At 42.2% G+C, this 15,416-nt stretch overlaps 1 protein-coding gene across 1 annotated transcript; it reads left to right on the top strand.

Annotated features, from left to right (window-relative positions):
* The first annotated feature begins 3,201 nt into the window (after positions 1-3,201).
* LOC138419580 (zinc finger protein 708-like) lies at positions 3,202-14,803 on the top strand. The gene is given in 8 exon segments (XM_069552443.1): positions 3,202-3,379; positions 7,614-7,708; positions 8,625-8,751; positions 9,764-9,859; positions 12,565-12,891; positions 12,894-13,638; positions 13,789-14,219; positions 14,457-14,803. Coding segments are annotated over 8 exon segments (2,346 nt in total).
* The last annotated feature ends 613 nt before the right edge of the window (positions 14,804-15,416 follow it).

The raw sequence follows: 15,416 nt of genomic DNA, 5'->3' as shown, positions 1-15,416 counted from the left end.
TGGGTTCTCCACCACTGGGTGACCTGTCTGTTTAGCTTTTTTCCTTTTGAGATGCATGTATAATTTGTATTGGAATATAATTGCTTTACAATGTTGTGTTAGTTTCTGCTGTACGACATCATCAATCAGCCATAAGTATACATGAATCTGCTCCCTCTTGAACCTCCCTCCTGTGATCTCCAATTCACCTCTCTGGTCAGCAAGAGCACCAAGCTGAGCTCCCTGTGCTATCCAGCAGCTTCCCACTAGCTCCCTGTTTTAACCATCAGTTAGTTCATTTCACTTGCTCAGTCATGTCCAAGTGTTTGCGACCCCATGGACTGCAGCACGCCAGGCCTCCCTGTCCATCACCAACTCGCAGGGTTTACTCAAACTCATGTCCACTGAGTCGATGATGCCATCCAACCATCTCATCCTCGGTCGTCCTCTTCTCCTCCCCACTTCAATCATTCCCAGCATCAGAGGCTTTTCAAATGAGTCAGCTTTTCACATGAGGTGGCCAAAGGACTGGAGTTTCAACTTCAGCATCAGTCCTTCCAATGAACACCCAGGACTGATCTCCCTTAGGATGGACTGGCTGGATCTCCGTGCAGTCCAAGGGCCTCGCAAGAGTCTTCTCCAGCATTTCAGCCATGGTAGTGTATGCGTGTCAGGAAGGCTCTTCAGTTTGTCCCCCTCTTCTCCTACCGTGTCCACACATCTGTTCTCTATATTTGGACAAATATTGTCATAACAGATATACATGGAATCTAAAAAAATGGTGTTGATGAACTTATTTAGTGAGCAGGAATATAGGCTCAAAGATAGTTCTTAAGCTTTGGGATGTTAACCTTTCAAGGCATAAAATACATGGACAATCGTGGCATGCATTTTATGAAGTGAAAGAAGCCCATTCAAAAATGCTACAGAAAGTAGGAATTTTACAATATGACACTTTGGTGTAGGTAAATGCTCATATGTGCTCAGTGGTCTCTGAGTCTTTGTGAGCCCAGGGGCTGTAGCCTGCCAGGTTCCTCTGTCCATAGATTTCCTAGGAAAGGATACTAGAGTGGGTTTCCATTTCTTCCTCCAGGGGATCTTCCTGACCCAAGGATCAAACCCGCATCACCTGGATGTCCTGCATTGGCAGGTAGAAAGTTATTCCCACTCAGTCACCTGGGAATCTCGTAGGAAATATAGAAGAGATTAAAAAGGTCTGTGGTTGCCATCAGTTTCAAAGGAAGGATTATAAATATCCTAAATCTAGAGAACTTTCAGGACCGTGAAATAATTTGTGTTAAACTGTTGTGATGGACACATATTATTATACATTTATCCAGAGGTATGGAGTGCACATCCCTAAAAGAGAAACATAAGGGTAAACTAAAGAGTTTATGTATTTACTGTCCTTGTAGATTCATCAGTGGTAACAAATGCTCACTCTGGTGGGGAAAGGTAAGAAGGGAGATTGTCCACGTGTGGGAACAAGAGTTATATGCGTATGGCAAACGTCTATACCTTATTCTCAACTCTGCTGTGAAACGAAATCTTCTACAAAGTTGGTACTGGTGCATGCACACGGAATATTTTTTAGAATATATAATATTAGAAAGATGGACATGCTTCTAACTTTAATTTTTCCTTAGTCATTGTACTTTAAAAATGTGAGAAAATAGAGCTCTCTAAATGGCACAGACAACAAACTGTAGCAGTTGATTCATAAAACCTAGAAAAACACACAGGAAGTAGAACAACGCTCTCACGTGTTAATTCGTGTTAATGTAACTTAAACGACAACACCGATCATTATTTCCTTGGTTGGTCATCAGATAGCATTTAGGGCATCATTTTCAAAGGCATTTGTCTCTGCCCCCACACACTTGTTAACCTAGCGTGTCCTGCTCAGTTCAGTTCAGTTCAGCTGCTCAGTCCTGTCCTACTTTTTGTGACCCCATAGACTGCAGCTCGCCAGGCCTCCTGCTGCCTCTGGTTTATTTTCAAAGAAAGCTGTGTTGGAATCACCTCCAGGTTCCTGGTCTCTGAAGTTGGAGGTGCCACACCTGCAGAGAGGTGGTCACAATGCAAATCATTTTGTGAAAACGTGTGTCCCCAGGCTGCAGAGAGGGGTGAAAACAACTAAGGACAAAGGAGATCTTTGGGAAGAAGTCTGCAAATAAAGCCTGGCAGGAACCCAAGACCCCCAGGTGATTCCCACCACTCATGTCTCCCTGCCCCTCCCCCAAGGGCGCAGGCACAGGCGAGGACCACCACACCCATCCTAGAAAAGACCCCTCCGCAGGGAATCAGGTTGACCTTTGTTTCTAGAAGTGCCCGCCCTAAATCCTCCCTTCCTGAGGTCTCAGATGTGCCAAATGTGAGGTTTCCCTCAGGGCTCCTGAATGCAGGTCTTCCTCTTGCATTTTTTTAAAACCCTGGTAGGCTGAGTCAGGTAGCCCAGAAGTAGGGTCCATTGTGTCTAGTGAATTGTTCTGAGGCCTGCTCTCTGTAATGCAAAAAGGAAGGAGATGAACTAGCTGGGAAGATCTGCCAATAGAGTGGAGCAGCAGGATGTGATTAGCATATCACGTTAGTCTTGATTACCCACTGCAGATCAGGAACAGAGAAAGTCAGCAAAGAGCTCAGAAAAGGGTGAGAGAAACAAGAAAACGTTTTCTTCTTTTTCACTGCAGCAGTTGCAGGTTAAACGGCTGTATGGATGCTTTTGAAGGTATTTTCTCAACATGCAGATGTGAGTTTGAGACGTCGTATCCCCACAGAAGACGCAGAGCAGGAGGAAGAAGAGGAGGAAACGGCAGCTTCTCAGGTAATTGTCCTGTCCCGGGTGTGGGGCTGTGTCTGCTTTTCCTCCTGAAATGCCTGGACTGAGAATCTGCAAACCTTTAGTTCTCTGCTTCTAAGTTTTCTGCCTGGAGTGCTTGTTATCACCTTCTTATTTTTTCCTGTTTTTTTTTTTTTTTCTTTTTTTTAATAGTGAAAACCAGCTCTTCAGGTTTCGTCTCCCTCATATTCCGGAGCCTTTTCTCCATTGTGTGTATCCTGGCTTTCTATAGAGCATGATGAATTCTCAACATGAAATAGTGACTTTCAATGTTCAATACATTCCCTTTGTGAGAGATCAATCCAGGGAGGCTCTGGTATCTGTGATTCCCACTGGGATGTGGTTCCGTGTTAGGATCTTAGAGAAGTCGGGGAAATGCCGTGATGAATTTACGTGTGGATGCAATTCAGCTCCCAAAACAGGAGTACGAAAATGTCCTTGTTTATAGAATGAACTCAGCATTCCAGAATTTTTCAGAAGTTAAAGTAGCAGAGACAATCCTCTATACCGATAAGGAAAATATACTAATTAAGTGGACTATTAAGCAACAGATCATGGGAGGTATACAGGAGGTGGAACTTGCAGAAAGCTGACATTTTTCATGGTACATTGAGATCGTGGTTTTCCTAATATTGCCAAGAAGCCTGGCAGTGATATGCATTTTTACATGTACTCTTACCCCGTGACCTCTGATGTTCACTGGTTCAGGTGCTTCTGGGAGATTTCCACGCTATGAAATTCATTTTTTAAATTTTTTGTCTTGAACAAGGGTCTTGGAAAGAAAAATGATGGATATGCCTATCACAGTTAGTGAGGAAATGCCGTATCTTCTTAGTTACTCTGCTTTGAGAAATAAACACTGTCAGCTAAGGCATATGCACAGTTTGAGAGATGGGCATTAAGTTTTATTTGGGGCAAAATGAGGACAGCAGCCCAGGAGAGAGCATCTCAGAGAACTCTGAGAAACTGCTCCAAAGAGCCAGTGGGGGAAGGTCAGTATGTGACTTTAGTGAAGGGGGAGTTCAGTGCAACCAAGCACTTACTTTACAAAAGTTTTCTGGCCAGTCGTGAGGAACTGAATTCATCACTTAGTGGTTAGTGCTTTTCTAGATATGAAGAGATGCAAGGATTGGGATCATGAAGGCAGTTCCTGAAAATATCTGACTCTCTAAAGACCTGTTCCACCAGATTCCCTGGAGCAGAGTGCCTCAATCCACCCTAAACTACGAGTAGGGGACAGAAGTCAGTTGCAGCACCATAGGGTTCATTCTCCCCAGAGGCAGATGGCAAACGCCCTTGTTGTTGCTCAGTTCAGTTCAGTCACTCAGCCATCTCTGACTTTTTGCAACCCCATGAATCACAGCCTGCCAGGCTTCCCTATCCATCAACAACTCCCGGAGTTCACTTAGACTCACATCCATCGAGTCAGTGATGCCATCCAGGCATCTCATCCTCTGTCGTCCACTTCTCCTCCTGCCCCCAATCCCTCCCAGCATCAGAGTCTTTTCCAATGAGTCAGCTCTTCACATGAGGTGGCCAAAGCACTGGAGTTTCAGCTTTAGCATCATTCCTTCCAAAGAAATCCCAGGGCTGATCTTCTTCAGAATGGACTGGTTGGATCTCCTTGAAGTCTAAGGGACTCTCAAGAGTCTTCTCCAACACTGCAGTTCAAAAGCATCAATTCTTCAGCACTCAGCCTTCTTCACAGTCCAACTCTCACATCCATACATGACCACAGGAAAAACCATAGCCTTGACTAGACGAACCTCAGTCAGAAAAGTAATGTCTCTGCTTTTAAATATGCTATCTAGTTTGGTCATAACGTTTCCTCCAAGGAGTAAGCGTCTTTTAATTTCATGGATGCAGTCACCATCTACAGTGATTTTAGAGCCCCAAAGAATACAGTCTGAGACTATTTCCACTGTTTCCCCATCTATTTCTCATGAAGTGATGGGACCGGATGCCATGACCTTTGTTTTCTGAATGTTGAGCTTCAAGCCAACATTTTCGCTCTCCTCTTTCACTTTCATCAAGAGGCTTTTTAGTTCCTCTTCACTTTCTGCCATAAGGGTGGTGTCATCTGCATATCTGACGTTATTGATATTTCTCCTGGCAATCTTGACTCCAGCTTGTGTTTCTTCAGTCCAGCGTTTCTCATGATGTTCTCTGCATAGAGGTTGAATAAGCAGGGTGACATATACAGTCTTGACGCACTCCTTTTCCTATTTGGAACCAGTCTGATGCTCCAAGTCCAGTTCTAAGTGTTACTTCCAGACGTGCATACCGATTTCCTTAAGAGGCAGGTCAGGTGGTCTGGTATTCCCATCTCTTTCAGAATTTTCCACAGTTTATTCTGATCCACACAGTCAAAGGCTTTGGCATAGTCAATAAAGCAGAAATAGATGTTTTTTCTGGAACTCTCTAGCTTTTTCCATGATCCATCGGATGTTGACAATTTGATCTCTGGTTCCTCTGCCTTTTCCAAAACCAGCTTGAACATCAGGAAGTTCACGGTTCATGTATTGCTGAAACGTGGCTTGGAGAATTTTGAGCATTACTTTACTAGCATGTGAGATGAGTGCAATTGTGCGGTAGTTCGAGCATTCTTTGGCATTGCCTTTCTTTGGGATATGAATGAAGATGACCCTTTTCCAGTCCTATGGCCACTGCTGAGTTTTCCAGATTTGCTGGCATATTGAGTGCAGCACTTTCACAGCATCATCTTTCATTTGAAACAGCTCAACTGGAATTCCATCACCTCCACTAGTTTTGTTCCTAGTGATGCTTTCTAAGGCCCACTTGACTTCACATTCCAGGATGTCTGGCTCTAGATGAGTGATCACACAATCTTGATTATCCAGGTCGTGAAGATCTTTTTTGTACAGTTCTTCTGTGGATTCTTGCCACTTCTTCTTAATATTTTCTGCTTCTGTAGGTCCATACCATTTCTGTCCTTTATCAAGCCCATCTTTGCATGAAATGTTCCCTTGGTATCTCTGATTTTCTTGAAGAGATCTCTAGTCTTTCCCATTCTGTTCTTTTCCTCTATTTCTTTGCAATGATCTCTCTGAAGAAGGCTTTCTTAATCTCTTCTTGCTATTCTTTGGAACTCTGCATTCAGATGCTTATATCTTTCCTTTTCTCCTTTGCTTTTCTCTTCCCTTCTTTCACAGCTATTTGTAAGTCTCCCGAGACAGCCATTTCGCTTTTTTGCATTCCTTTTCCATGGGGATGGTCTTGATCCTTGTCTCTTGTACAATATCATGAACCTCATTCCATAGATCATCAGGCACTCTATCAGAACTAGGCCCTTAAGTCTATTTCTCACTTCCACTGTAAAATCATAAGGGATTTGATTTAGGTCATACCTGTATGGTCTAGTCATTTTCCCTGCTTTCTTCAATTTCAGTCTGAATTTGGTAATAAGGAGTTCATGATCTGAGCCACAGTCAGATCCTGGTCTTGTTTTTATTGACTGTATAGAGCTTGTCCATCTTTGGATGCAAAGAATATAATCAATCTGATTTTGCTGTTGACATCTGGTGATGTCCATGTGTAGAGTCTTCTCTTGTGTTGTTGGAAGAGGGTGTTTGCTATGACCAGTGCATTTTCTTGGCAAAATCTGTTAGTCTTTGCCCTGCTTTATTCCGCATTCCAAGGCCAAATTTGCCTGTTACTGCAGGTGTTTCTTGACTTCCTACTTTTGCATTCCAGTCCCCTATAATGAAAAGGACATCTTTTTTGGGTGTTACTTCTAAAACGTCTTGTTCAGTCGCTGGCAATGCTTTCGGAAAGTGCCAGTTTGTAGTTGAGAACACTCCTGTGTGTTTAATAGAGATGCTGGGATTTGGGAGTGGGGATTTTCATCACTCAAGCCCAGGTCTGATCATTTCCAGTACACTCCACTCTCACATCACAGATAGATAGAGTCTCATCACATTTCAGCATTTTCCAAAATGTTTACAAGAATCATATTACTGCTTATCTATGTTCAGCTGTGCTAATTTTTAAAATATAGTTCCATGCAAATGGTAGTTTTTTGAGGTAATTAAAAAATTCAGAACCAAAGCTGTCTATTTTTCTAATCACTGTGTATGTCTGCAGCCTAGTCTATTTTAAAAAATTAAAATAATATTGTCACATGAGTGTATGTACCTCGGTACTTTGTCTCGTCACAACAAAGATTTGGAGTGAGAGACATTAAAGCCTTTGGCGCATCACAGTCTTTGGGTCTTGGACAAACCGTGTTTTAGCTCTTAGGCAAATCAGTGTTACAGCTCTATTTTATTTAGAAGATAGCACGAGAATCCATCCTTGAAGCGTGAGGGCAGCCAACCCAAGGATGTGAAGAGAAGAGATTGGAGGAGTGCGGGAGGGAGGGAGAAAGAGAGGAAGAGGGAACGAACGCAGGAGAGAAAGAGAGAGAGAAAGCACTTTGGCTCCTGCTTTTATATGATTTTCCCTCGACCTGGGCCTGCCCTATGCAAATTGGGTTTAGCCAGGAGTGCTGTTTTTTCAGGAGAAGGCAGTGGCATCCCACTCCTGGTCCTTGGACCTTCCTTGACCTTCCTTGACTTTTAGCCACCGCCATTTTGGACTCCTTTTCCCTATTCTACCTACCTAACAATGTCATCCTCAAATATTTATGTACATTTTCAGTCAGTTAAAAATTATCCTGATTTTATTGACATGACAATTTGTCTCTTAATAAGTACACAGTCCCATTTTAGTGTATGTCTGTATGCATGAACATGTTAACATCATTTGATTGATTTTTTGTTTTTCTTTCTTGAAGATTCCGTGAAGCAGGGAATAGCTACCCACTCCAGTATTCGTGCCTTGAGAATCCCATGGACAGAGAAGCGTGGCAAGCTACAGTCCCTGGGCTTGGTAAGAGTAGGACAGGACTGAGTGACTAATACTTTTCTTGTTTTTAGCATTATTTACAAATACAGAAATTTCTATAAACTTTCATGAGAGTTAGCTCTGTGCATTTGTCTATGTTTGATTAAAGTCTAGAGTCACAAACTGAAGTAAAAGTTGCTGCTGCTACTAGGTGGCTCCAGTTGTGTCCGACTCTGTGCGACCCCATAGACGGAAACCCACCAGGCTCCCCCGTCCCTTAAGTTGTCATTTAAAGAATGTTTGCTAAAATATTTGCCAAAAGATGATACCGCAACATTATTGATTTTAAATTATTTCTGTTATACATTCAAGTCTCTGAAAACTGTCAGAAAGTAGTATATACCAGATTGTTAAAATGATTCTTGCTGCCGAGATTACTATCCTATCAGACCTGTAAAATCTGTAAAGCACTTAAAGTTCAAAGTTAAATGTGAATTCTTTTCTTACTATTCTACCTCATTGCTGTTCACACATTGTCACTCATGGAGTAGATTTTCAACTTTACTCGTTCAAATAAGCTTGTGAAAAATGTGGCACACTGAGCCCACTCCAGAACATTTGGATCAGGAAGTGCTGTGTAAAAATATTTCCTGTTTCTTTTGATAGACAGTTTATTGTCTGTCAACTGAGTACAACACTCAGAAATAACTATGCCAATGTCGATCTGATCATATGATTTCTCTTTCAAATCAGAATGATTTCTGTAGTGGTTCGTGGATTGTATCTCATCCTCTTTTCTTGGGGCTAAAAATGTGGTAGAAAATATTACTGTCTAAAAATTATATTCTTGTGTAACACCAGATATTCTCCTAAATCAAAACCATTTCTCTTGCTGGTTTCCTCTTGGATCACATTAGGAAGTCTTCCCATGACCACATGGAACCTGTACTTTGCATTTCAGGGACGGCTGACATTCCAGGATGTGGCCATAGACTTCACTGAAGAGGAGTGGAAATGCCTGGACCTCGGGCAGCGAGAATTGTACAGGGACGTGATGTTAGAGAACTACAGCAACCTGGCCTCCTTGAGTGAGGATAACTGCCTTCCAGAATCCCTTCTCTACCCACTGGGGTTTGGTTCCTGCATTTCTAGAATGTCTCCTAGAATCTTCTGCTCCTTATAATAGTTTCAGATCCCTGCTTTCTATGGGAAAATGGATATTTATGAGTTGAGAAAGAAGACTTCATGATGATTCATTATGATTCTCACTTTTCCTTGATGGAATCTGCCTCCTTCTTCTAGGTTAGTGCTAATTCTGTAGGTTCTGTGGTATAAAAGGGTGCCACTCTCCTTTATAAATCAGATATCTCCTACTTACTTACTTTGGCGTTAGTAGTACTTGACTAGAATCTCAAGATCTTTTCTTTATGTATTTGTTAGTTAGAAAAGTGCTTCGATAAAGTATTTGGGGATATAATTTTCTAGGCTATAATAACATTCAAGCATGCCTTCTTTAGAATGTTAATAATGTAATAATGTAATGAGGAAGGTAACAGTCATGTCTGACTTTTCGCGAGCCTATGGAATAGTCCATGGAATTCTCCAGGGCAGAATACTGGAGTGGGTAGCCGTTCCCTTTCCAGAGGATCTTCCCAACCCAGGCATCAAACACAGGTCTCCCACAGTGCAGGTGGCTTCTTTACCAGCTGAGCTACCAGGGAATGTTAATACAGCTTAGGAAATTATGTCCCCAAATACTTTAGTTCTAGGCTGTATTAACATTCTACCATGCCTTCTCTGGGCTTCCCAGGTGGCACTAGTGGTAAAGAACCTGCCTGCCAATGCAGGAGACATAAAAGAAATGGGTTTCATCCTTGGGTTGGGAAGTATTCCTGGAGGCGGACATGGCAACCCACTCTATTTTTGCCTGGACACTCCCATGGACAGAGGACCCTGGCGGGCTACAGTCTATAGGGCGGCAAAGAGTCAGATGTGACTGTCGTGACTTAGCACATGTGCCTTTTCTTCTCACTTGAATACATATTAGATTGGAAACTGATGAATCTCTAGCAAAACGAATATTCCTTTTCCTGATAGCAGGTCTTGTGGTCTCTAAGCCAGACCTGGTCACCTTTCTGGAGCAAATGAAGACTCCCTGGGATGTAAGGAGACTGGAGACACCAGCCGTATACACAGGTAGGGGCCAATGGATGGAGCCGACCACTCCACGACAGGTCCAAGAATTAGTGAGGAATTCACCTTTGTCATGTGGTTTGGGAAGATCTGCTTCAGTGGAAATGATTTTAGAGAAGTCTGGGTTTCTTTCTGTTGCTGTCAAAGGTGGATATAACCTGCCCCATTCTGTCATTTAAATCATTCCTGAAGTCATCTCCAGTGATTACTTTTCTCAATCAGAGTGAGAACTGAAATCCTTCTCTTGGCCTGTGACAACCTGCATGAATCGATTACTATTCCATTTCGTGGGGGGCAGGGGGCCCCTCGGAAAACTGAACACTTCTGAAAAACTCTAAGACGCTCCTATTAAAATTTCTACCTCTAGATGACAGTGTGTGAGCGGAATTGAGGACATACTGCCAAAGTTCTAGGAATATTGGGGACAGAGTTTGTGGTATTTGTTTTTTTTCCTGACATAATTTCTAAAACACTGGAAGGTACAAGTATGATCTTATAAATTTTAAATTCAAGTAATTTCTTCACTGTATAAACCAAAACCTCCCTAAAGATAAAGAATGCCAATCTCAGGATTACTTCAAAGTTTCTCTTTTCTTCATATGAATTCATATGAAATGTTAAGTGTATCTGCCCCAATTCCTCAATGCTAAAGGACTTAACTGAATTGAACTGAACTGAAAAGACTTAAATATATTCAATTAACTCAAAGAATTTTCAAATAAATTGGCATTAGAGCTTAAAAGGTTTTCCACCATATTTTTAATGGTTTCAAACTAGTATAATGTTTAGATAATAGAATCTTTTTAAAAAGTTCTTATTGGAGTATAACTCATTTACAATGTTGTACTGCAAAAAGAATTCATTTTACATATAGATATCTACTCTTTTTAAGATTTCCTTCCCAATTCGATCTCCAGAGAGCATTGATAGTGTTCACACCATACTTTGAAAGTCTCATTTCTTAACTTCTCAAGAACTGCTTCTTTATTTAATGAATCTTGTTATCAACTTCCACAGACTTTGTCCTACATGTCCTCACTTTCTGTTTAGACCTATGTCAGTATCATTTATGATTTTTATATTGAAACATCATATAGAACGTGCTAAAATAAAAAGTGGATTAAAGAATTAGAGGGCACCTAGTGGCATCAGCATTTAAGATGACTTAAGTGGAACAGTAATCATTAGACTGCCTGTCTCTTCTTCATTTAGTGGTTCTTGTAGCTTTTTGTCTTGCTCCTTCCTCTACACCATACTTCTTTGTTGTCCCATTTTGTCAAATTTTCTGGGTTTGTGGTCTGTTCTACAGGCTGCAGGATCCTAGCTCCTCTTGCTCTGTTGTCTTCCCCCTAGGGGGTGAGGTTGGTCCACAGGCTTGTACCCTTATCCCCTTGATCTGGGCTTTGATTGCTGTTATTGTGACCCGAGCCTCCCCAAAATATTGAGGGGAATTTCCCCTTGGCTCTATGGTTGTCACTGGTCTGTTAGGGGTGGGGTCTGCTTCTTGGTTTGTGGAGAAGAGCCCCAGATGTGTTTCTTCGCTGTGATTCTGATCTGTAGTCAAGGCAGGTAGGATTGGAGGACACCCACTGGGAGAGAAGCCACTAAGCATTGCTCCTCTGGGGATGTTCACCTTGGGGTGTGCTCATGCACTGTGTGAGTCTCATGTGACCCCATGTTGGCACTGCATTGGCCCCCCTTCAACCATGGGCATGCTGGCACATTACTCTGGTGCCAGCAGCTTTCACTTTTAGAGATTTACATAAACTGTTTGTGAAAGCAGAGAGATGTGCCTCCTCAGATGTTGTTTTCACTGGAACACCAGCAGAAATCCAGTGAACTCAGGTCCCAGAATTGCATTCATGGAGCTGGACCTGCTGTGGTGCTATGGGGGCAGCTCAGACTCTGTCCTGGCCCCACCCCTTAGTATACATCCCCACAAAGTCTACAGCTGCTAAAGCTACACCTCCCATGATGGAGGAGCCCTGGTTGTCCATTTAGATGTTCTGTATGGGCTGAGTTGACAAAGCCAGTTGCAGGTATAAAAGCATGGTTTGTGTAACCGTGAGGAGAGACTTCAGTTTTCCTTCCTTAACCCTGGGGATCAGCTGAGCTTTCAGCTCCTTCTATGTGTGTGGGCCACCCACAGGTGTCTGCTCCAGAAGCTGCCCCAGAGCATAGGAGTCTGCTGATTGTGGAGGAGGTGCATGGGGGGAGGCTGTGGCTGGAGCTCAATAGAGCCCACCTGGGTGGTGGCCCTTCCTAGTGCTGGGAGAGGAGGGGTCAGCACAGGGGAAGAGGGGCTGCAATGGTGGGTCTTCCCTTTGGGCATCAGTCAACAAAGGCGCTCTGCTCCCTGGTGGTCAGTCTTCCTCCATAAGATTCTAGCTTATAGAGCTCCTCCCTCACCCCCGGCCCCTCAGGATGTCTCCTCATAGCCCACAGCAGTCCTCTGCCTGGCTATGCTCTCCAGACCCCACATTTCAGCACCCAGCCTTTGTCTGTAGCAGCAGATACCCTCTCAGGCTGGGTGGGCAGGGCTGGGCATCAGTACCTTGTGTACACGTCTCACTCTGTCCTGCTGCCACAGGCTGTTGCCGTGTTCTCTTCCCACAGAGAATGAGGCTCCCCTTCTGTCCCAGCTGAGCTCACACCAGCCCTGTAGATAGGAACAGTAGATAAGAAAACTTTCATTTGATATCTTTCAGCTGTGTCTTCTCACAACATCTGTGGTTTGATGTCAAAGAATCCAAGATTAGAAAACTTAATCCAAAAAGCAAACCTAGGAATATATGAAAGAGCTCACCTTGGAAACGAACATTTAGTGAAAGACCAGGAATATTTGGGGGTATGTGAAAGACCGAGAAGATGTTTATATGGACAGAAAGAAACCAAGACACTTTCACACAATGTGGAAATTACTGCCACAAGAAATGACCAATATGAGTCAAACTGTGGAAAACACCCATTTCAATTATCAACAGCAGCAGAAAAGTGTATCTGTTCAACCAAAGGCTTTAAGCAGTTTTTGCAACATGTTCTCTGAAGGGAAATGTGAAAAATCTAGAAAGTCATCCAGTCTCTATTGCAAATACTCATGCAAACCACTCTGAACAGAGGCTTCGATTACACATACATTCAAGCACGTCTGAAAACCAGAAATTTAAAAATGATGGGGAAAATTCACAAAATAATCAGCTTGAGGGATCTGTGACCAAGAGGTCATTATTCTTCTACCAACAGACTGTTTCTCTCCATTCCAAAATGTGTAATGTTGATATTAATGGAAAAGAGTTAATCCCACCATCACTGTTCAATACACATCATGATACGGTTAATACGGAACAACTTCTCACGTGTAATAACACGACTCAGGCCTTAAGTAAGAGCGCTACCCCCAATAATTACAAGAATATTTATGGTGGAGTGAGAAGCCATGCATGCAATGAAACTTGGTGTAAAACTGAACAAGACTCTCACCCTATGAAACATCAGGGACCTCAATCTTCAGACAAAGATTCTAACAATAGTACATGGAGGAATATCATTTACCAAACATCAAGTCTTCCACTAAATGAGTGTACACATACTGGAGAGAAGACTTACAATTGTGAATATGGTGATGTCTCTAATCAGTCTTCAAATCTCACTCAACGGCAGAGTATTCAGAATCCACAGAAAAGTTACAAGTGTAAGCAATGTGAGAAAGCCTTTACTAACTCATCCAGTCTAAGTAGACACAGGAAAATTCATTCAGGATGGAAACCTTTCAAATACACAGAGTGTGGCAACACCTCTAAGCAGATTTCAGAGCTTAGTCAAGATCAGCAAATCCTCACTGGCAAGAAACCTTATGAATGTAAAGAATGTGAAAAAGCATTTATGTGTTACTCAAACCTTAGTCGACATCAGCGCATTCACACTGGGGAGAGGCCTTATAAATGTACAGAGTGTGGCAAAGCCTTTATTCAGAAGTCATATCTTACGGATCACCAGAGAATTCATACTGGAGAGAAACCTTTTAAATGCAAAGAATGCGGAAAAGCCTTCAGTCGCTGCTCAACTCTTACTCAACACCAGCGAATTCATACTGGAGAGAAGCCTTATAAATGTAAAGAATGTGGAAAAGCCTTCAGTTACTACTCAGCTCTTCAAGAACACCAGCGAATTCATTCTGGAGAGACGCCTTATAAATGTAAAGAATGCGGAAAAGCCTTCAGTCGCTGCTCAACTCTTACTCAACACCAGCGAATTCATACTGGAGAGAAGCCTTATAAATGCAAAGAATGTGGAAAAGCCTTCAGTTACTACTCAGCTCTTTATGAACACCAGCGAATTCATACTGGAGAGAAGCCTTATAAATGTAAAGAATGCAGAAAAGCCTTCACTCACTACTCAACTCTTAATCAACACCAGAGAATTCATACTGGAGATAGGCCTTATAAATGTAAGTGTTGTGGCAAAGACTTTAGCAAGCACTCACGTCTTACTCGCCATCAGAGAATTCATACTGGAGAGAGGCCTTACAAATGTGAGGATTGTGGCAAAGCGTTTAGACACCACTCATGTCTTACTAAACATCAACTAATTCATACTGGAGAGAAATCTTATAAATGTAAAGAATGTGGAAAAGCCTTCAGTTACCGTTCAACTCTTACTGAACACCAGATAATTCATACTGGAGAGAAGCCTTATAAATGTAAAGAATGTGGAAAAGCCTTCAGTTACTACTCAACTCTTACTCAACACCACCGAATTCACACTGGAGAGAAGCCTTATAAATGTATAGAATGCAGAAAAGCCTTCAGTCAGCACTCAAATCTTACTCAACACCAGAGAATTCATACTGGGGAGAGGCCTTATAAATGTAAGGATTGTGGCAAAGACTTTAGCAGGCACTCAGGTCTAACTTACCATCAGAGAATTCATACTGGAGAGAAACCTTAGAAATGTAAAGAATGTGGAAAAGCCTTCAAAGCACTCACGTCTTACTCACCATCAGAGAATTCATACTGTAGAGAAACCTTAGAAATGTAAAGAATGTGGAAAAACCTTCATGAAGCACTCACGTCTTACTCAACATCAGAGAATTCGTACTGGAGAAGTGGCAAAGGCTCTAATCTGAGCTCTCACCTTATTAGACAGAGAGCACGTACTGGAGAGAAACCCTACTAATAAGTGATGGAAGAAGTTTGTCCTAAACATACGCTTCAGAAAATACAAGACCATTTATTTAAGGAAGATAAGGAATGACATAAAGAAAATGTAGAAAAGTATTTAATAAAAATTAAATCTAAATAAATATCAGAAATTGCACACTAGAAAAAGTGAAAGTCGCTCAGTTGCTTCCAACTCTTTGTAACCCCATGGACTGTGTCCATGGAGTTTTCCAGGCCAGAATAGTGGAGTGGGAGGCGGATTTTTACCAACTGAGCTATCAGGAAAGCCCGCACATAGAAACCATTTCATCAATTCTGTTTTTTGAAGTTCCTCTTCAGGAGAAGTATTGTATAAGTAATCCATAGTTATAACAGATAGAAAATTGATATGTTAGTATGGA

The sequence above is a fragment of the Ovis canadensis genome, chromosome 14 (assembly GCF_042477335.2).
Source record: "Ovis canadensis isolate MfBH-ARS-UI-01 breed Bighorn chromosome 14, ARS-UI_OviCan_v2, whole genome shotgun sequence".
NCBI lineage: Eukaryota > Metazoa > Chordata > Mammalia > Artiodactyla > Bovidae > Ovis > Ovis canadensis.
The sequence above is the reverse complement of the archived record's forward strand: the minus strand, read 5'-3'. Positions and strand labels throughout refer to the sequence as shown.